The sequence below is a fragment of the Nansenia antarctica genome (assembly GCF_963989245.1).
Source record: "Nansenia antarctica genome assembly, chromosome: 6".
In the NCBI taxonomy this organism is placed as follows: Eukaryota; Metazoa; Chordata; class Actinopteri; order Argentiniformes; family Microstomatidae; genus Nansenia; species Nansenia antarctica.
This window is the reverse complement of record NC_137676.1, coordinates 50189404-50196038: the sequence shown is the minus strand read 5'-3', so window position 1 is coordinate 50196038 and position 6635 is coordinate 50189404. Positions and strand designations below refer to the sequence as shown.

Sequence of the window (6635 nt, the reverse complement as noted above, 5' to 3'; positions counted from 1 at the left end):
AATAGGGACAGCATGAGCAGGAGAAGGGGAGGTAGAGTACACAACTAACAAAACTGCAGGCTGTGCATCAGATCAGTTTGAGAAAGAGATTTTAATGAACCCAAAACTTGACTGCGAAACCCGACCTTTAAAGACAAGGTACTTGTTTCTATGTATCGTCATCCTAGTGCGTTCTTCTAGCATCAACATCTAATGATTATCTTCCTCTACCCTCCCATCTCTCTCTCTCTCTGCGTCTCTCTGCGTCTCTGTGTGTGTGTGTGTGTGTGTGTGTGTGTGTGTGTGTGTGTGTGTGTGTCTGTGTGTGTGTGTGTGTGTGTGTGTGTGTGTGTGTGTGTGTGTGTGTGTGTGTGTGTTGCATGACTGCATTCTGCTTCTAACCGTTTCAATTTTCGAATCACTCATCATAACGGATGACAGCAGAGACTGAACCCAGAACAATTTATAATGAAGTGAAATGAAACATTATATTATTGACGGCCATTATCGAAGGGAAACTCAATGTACAAAGACAGGGCTGGCTGTAGAAGCTCCCAGCCGAGCCGCTGGACAAACACGTTGGCAATGGAAAGGCCGCGACAGAAAGTCCAGCAAAAGTTCCGCCACACACATGCGCCGCTGAGGTAATACTTTATTATGTCTTTTCGCTGTCTAATTTCAATAGCATGGATGCTAATTTTAAGGATATTTTCTTACATATTGAGAAAATAATTCTTAAATCTTTTCTTTGTATCCAGACAAATATAATTGTTTTTAGTGTAGCTTTACTGGTGTAAGATGTCCTAAACATAATAGCCTTATTTCAATATGATGGCACTTGCTAAATTTAAGCACATCTTCCTACATATTGAGACATTCTTAAATCTTGTCTTTGTATCCAGACAACTGTACTTGTTTTTAGTCTGACCTAACTAGTTTTAAGATATCTGTGGGTACTTTGATATCTGTGGGTTAATTATTTCCCCCTTTTTATTGCTTTTTTTTCTTGTTTTTGAGCTGACTTTTTGCAGTGCGCCATCAATCCCAATCCAGCTCATGGGTCTCTTTATTAGACATGTCATGAACACAGATTTCAGTTTACAGTAAATGGTTCGAATAATCTCCTTCTTGCCGACCATGGAACAACACACACTAATATAAACAACATAAATATATACAGTACATCCATATCTACTATAATCATCCATATCTACACACATAAGCACACCTTGCTCTGGTGCATATAGCTACAGTATATAATACTCCTAATACTTCTATAGGAACGTCACACACACACACACACACAGACACAGACACACATGCACACATACGCATGTGCGCATACACACACACACACACACATGTGCGCATATACACACACACACACACACACCCACCCACACACAAACACACACACACACACACACACACACACACACACTTAAAAGAAGGAACAGAAGGAGCAGACCATGAAACCACCGACAACACAATAAGATAATCGAGCATATGGACGTACTGTATAAACTACCATCTGGACTGCAGAGAAGAGTGAGGGGGGGGTTGTTGTTGAAATCTTACCTGAGTGTGTGAACTGCAGCCGGGATTGGGAGGCTCTCCATGCCTCCGTCAGAGTGCTCCCTAGGTGGACTAGAACGACCAGGGTCAGTAGCCTCCACATGGTCATCTCACACACACACACACACACACACACACACTCGTACACTCACGCAGTCACAGGTCCAAGTACACCACACAGAACCATAGACAGGAGGCAGCTGCAGCATACACACTCTGTATGTGTGTGTATGTGTGTGTGAGGAGTGGAGAAAAACAGAGAAATGTAGTCCAACAAAACAGGCGGCTCCCACTTGGCTTCAGCCTGACAGCTAGAGATCCGATCTGTCTCCTCTTCTCTCCTCTCTTCAAGTGGGTAATATCTAGAGTCTTCCTCCTGTTCTATCTCCTATCTCACGTCTTTCAGTCTCTCCTCTCCACTCGTTTGTTCCCTCTCACTGTACTCTGTTCATCTCCTCTGATCTCTCGCTTTCTCAGGCAGTGCTCTGTAGAGGCTAGGAGGCGGGGGAAAGACATCCCAAATCACTGCACACGCCCCCACCTAACACACACACACACACACACACACACACGCACACACACACACAGACACACACAAACACGCACACACACACACACGCCACGCACACACACACACTTTTTTTAAGGAAAACCTACTTTATGTGGGAATGAGAGAGCTGCTGTGTGCCTTTCATCTGGATACTCATCTCTCTCTCTCTCTCTCTCTCTCTCTCTCTCTCTCCCTTAGTCAGTTGCATAACACATTGTAATTTCACATAAACATGCACACGGGCAGACACACAAGTGTGGGATGAGTAATAATCATATTGAGTAATGGGATGAGTAATAATCAGCCTTAAAATGATTAGTCACTTTAAAATAGTAAATGTGAGATATTAAAATACGACAATACACAATACAAAGGATTATATTATACACAATACATTGCCCAAATGTGCCCCTACACTGTACACATGTGTTCCTATACAATCAGTTCAGATATTCGTTTTAAAAGTTTGTAAGGCCAGTCTTGAAAGTTCTGTTTTATGATGTGATTCGTTTCCTACGCAGGTGTGCACACCGACTGCTGTCAGAACGAGTCTCTGCTGCTCTCTTGTGGATGAGCTGCGACATGACAGTCATCATTTGTACACGATTACAGTTTTTTACGATTGCTAAAGTGGGGTACACACATAAGGATTTTCAAAATCTTAACCGAAATCTTATCTGAGACAGACCCCACACATGAAGATAAAAATCTTGGATTGAACAGCCTTGATCGTATTGTGTGTGGTGTGCGGCGATTTTCCCATTTCAGCACCCCACAGACATAAAGACTTTCCTTACGACAGACTCCAGACTCTCTAGAGCAGGGGTGTCCAAACTACGGCCCGCGGGCCAACTGCGGCCCATGGTCCGTTTTTAATTGGCCCAAAACAAATTCTAAAAATATAATTATTCTGTAATTTCTAACTGCAATTGCGGCATTGCGCCGACGTGGTGGCGGGGGCACTGTTTCGCAAATAAGTTAGCTTTCGTTTTCGCTAGCGAAATAGCTGATAGTTGATGTTGACTGCTCAAGGAGAATACATATTTGAAAGTACAGAATGCCTGAGAGCCTTATATCTATTGCATTATATTACATTATATTTTGAATGGTCACCTGGTGCCTGAATATTGTGTTTTCCTTTACATAAATAATGAAATTTCCACCATAAATTGATGCAGAAAGGGCACAAATTGGTGCATATCAATTCACCAGAATGCAAGAAATTAAGTTTGATGTTTAAGGACCCCCAGACCGCCCTGCTTCACCACTGGTACCACCTTCGCCTCATTTTGAGCCAGGAAAAACCCTGTACACTCATCATCCACCAAGAAGCCCTCTGTGCCAAGGCAGTCCAGCTTAACGATGTGATGAACACAGTTGTGAAAACTATCAACATAAATAGAGCATGAGGGTTCTACCACAGAGAATATCAAGCTTTCCTATGTGATGTTGATGCTGAATATGGGGACGTGCTCTATCACTCTGACTAAGAAGCAATCTGAGGCTGCTGTTTTGAGAATGTAGTCCACAAAAACCGATTCTGCAACTGTTCCTCTGTGTCGACCTCCCTCTGTGCCTAGAGACTCTTACATCTGGCGCCCAAGGTGGGGCACAGAGAGGGGGTCGGCACACACACCCAGAGGACCATGGACTCATCGGTCCAGGTGGTGGCGCACCTGGCCCGGATGCTACAGGCGCAGGAGGTGATGGCGGCGGAGTTGGTGCGGGGACAGGCGGAGCAGCGGGCCATGCTCCGCGAGCTACTGGACCGCACCGAGCCACCCGGGGGAGGTCCCCGGGTTCGGGCCCAGAGGAGGGGGGTGCGGGACGAGCCGGAGGCCGTTCTCGACCCCTTCCCCGACAACCACCTGCCCCGACCGCAGGTTCCAGCCCCGGTCCCGCGCCCTACCCCGACCCCGGCTCTGCGCCGACGGGCCGGCGGGGCGCGGCCTGGGGTACGGCCTGGGGTGGAGCCGCGGCGGGAGCCACCAACGCCTGCACCGAGGATGGGGCGGGCCACCGGGGGGAGGAACGCACACGGGGGGCCAACCTCCACCCCACAGACGGCCCCACGAGCGGTAGAGGAGGGATGCTGGCGATGCGGACAGCCTGGCCACCTCCGCCGGGACTGCCCCGAGATGGAGGTGGGTCAGGTAATCCGTGTCGTCGGCAGTCCGACCCCTCCCCCGCGTCCAGGACAGGCGTTTTACATCCCAGTAAGGGTACAGCGCGAGACGCACCAGGCGCTGTTGGATTCTGGTTGCGAACAGACCATGATCCACCAGCGCCTGGTTCGACCCGGGGCATTGTTAGAGGCATCGCGGGTTGGGATAATGTGTGTACATGGGGACTGTCACCAGTACCCGGTGGTCACCATCGAAATTCGTTATGGGGGGAAAAAATATAGTGTCAAGGCGGCGGTTAGTCCGAGCCTCATGCACCCCCTAATTTTGGGTTTAAATTGGGCTGGGTTTCCGCAGGTATTAGGGAAAACCACGGGGGTGCGTGCACGACCGATAGGGAAATGTGAGGCGTGCGCAGTGCTCTGCGCTGATGCGAGGGCGTCCGATGCTGCCGAGGAGCCGGAGGAGGCGGTGGGTCCGGCACCCGCAGATCCGCCGCCTGCGTTCCCTCCAGTAGCCGACTTCCCCCTCGAGCAGTCTCGCGACGCCACTCTACGCTGCGCCTATGACCAGGTGATCAGTGTTGATGGTGTGCTGGTACGGCCAGACGCTGTGCGCGCCCATCCGTATTTTGTATTGATTAGGGACAGACTGTATAGAGTGAGTCGTGACACTCGCAGGGACGAGGAAATGACCCAGTTGTTGGTACCTAGAAGCCGCCGGGAAGCTATATTCCAGGCGGCGCATTATAACCCTATGGCAGGCCACTTAGGTTACGACAAGACACTCAATCGGATAATGGCTCGATTTTATTGGCCGGGGATTCGGGCAGAGGTGCGGCTGTGGTGCGCATCCTGCCGCGAGTGCCAATTAGTCAATCCCCCGGCCGTGCCCAGGGCACCGTTGTGCCCCCTCCCCCTGGTAGAGGCACCATTCGATCGGATTGGGATGGATATAATCGGGCCATTTGAACGTTGCTCACAGGGCTATCGGTTCGTGTTAGTCCTCATAGACTACGCGACTCGATACCCCGAGGCAATACCGCTTCGTACTATCTCTGCAAAGAGTGTAGCACAGGCGTTATTCCAGGTCATCTCCCGGGTGGGGATCCCGAAAGAGATCCTCACCGACCAAGGCACTAACTTTATGTCACGAACACTTAGGGAACTCTACGGGTTGTTAGACATTAAGGCGGTCCGAACGAGCGTATATCACCCGGCCACCGACGGGCTGTGTGAGCGGTTCAATCGGACGCTTAAGTCAATGATCCGTAAGTTCATTCACGAAGATAGTCGTAATTGGCATAAGTGGTTAGACCCTCTGTTGTTCGCAGTGCGGGAAGTACCCCAGGCTTCCACGGGGTTTTCCCCCTTTGAGCTCCTATACGGGCGCAAGCCACGGGGCGTCCTAGACCTGATTAAAGAAAGCTGGGAGGAAGGGTCTAGTGACAGTAAGAATGAAATACAATACGTCCTGGACCTACGAGCAAAGCTCCACGCACTGGGTGTTATGTCACGGGAGCATTTGCTCGAGGCCCAGGAGCGTCAAAAACGGCTGTACGACAGAGGGACTAGACTACGCAATTTCGCACCGGGAGACAAAGTCCTCGTATTACTGCCCACGTCTAGCTCTAAATTACTCGCCAAGTGGCAAGGGCCGTTCGTGATCACACGCCGAATTGGGGATGTAGACTACGAGGTAGTGCGGTCGGATAGAGGGGATTGCACGCAAATATACCACATTAATCTCTTTAAAAAATGGAACGACGTGGTCCCTGTTTCCCTGGTGACGCTACTTCCCGAGAAAGATGAGTTCGGGCCGGAGGTCCCAAAAACGAGTACTAGCGCCCCGGCCTGCTTAGGCGACCATCTCTCGGCGAACCAGCGGGCGGACGTTGATCGATTGCAACATAGGTTCGCAGATGTGTTCTCCCCTATACCCGGTCGTACTCGCCTCATAGAGCATCAGATAGTTACGCAACCGGGTGTTACTGTACGTACGCGGCCATACAGGCTGCCGGCTCACAAACGAGATGTGGTGAGCCGGGAATTAGACTCTATGCTAAAACTGGGCGTGGTCGAGGAGTCGCACAGCGACTGGTGCAGCCCCATCGTGCTGGTGACAAAGCGCGATGGGTCTGTACAGTTCTGTGTGGACTATAGACGGGTGAACGCGGTGTCTAAATTCGATGCCTACCCTATGCCCCGGGTCGACGAGCTCCTGGACCGGCTTGGCACGGCTAAATATTACACGACATTGGATTGCACGAAGGGGTACTGGCAGATACCATTATCGTCGGTATCCCGGGAAAAAACGGCATTCTCTACCCCGCGGGGGTTATTCCAGTTCACCGCGCTTCCGTTCGGGTTGTTTGGGGCCCCGGCCACGTTTCAGCGGCTGATGGACCG

At 50.2% G+C, this 6635-nt stretch overlaps 2 protein-coding genes across 2 annotated transcripts in view; both read right to left on the bottom strand.

Annotated features, from left to right (window-relative positions):
• The window catches only part of sema3h (sema domain, immunoglobulin domain (Ig), short basic domain, secreted, (semaphorin) 3H), a gene marked incomplete at both ends in the record, with an annotated part of 35112 nt that extends 33455 nt beyond the window's left edge, over positions 1-1657 (bottom strand). Inside the window, one exon of the mRNA XM_080534115.1 lies at positions 1558-1657. Coding sequence (XP_080390241.1) covers positions 1558-1657 — 100 coding nt within the window. The remainder of the gene's footprint in view (positions 1-1557) is intronic.
• Positions 1-6635, bottom strand: part of celsr3 (cadherin, EGF LAG seven-pass G-type receptor 3) — a gene marked incomplete at its 3' end in the record, with an annotated part of 317293 nt that overhangs the window by 195161 nt on the left and 115497 nt on the right. The window lies entirely within an intron of this gene.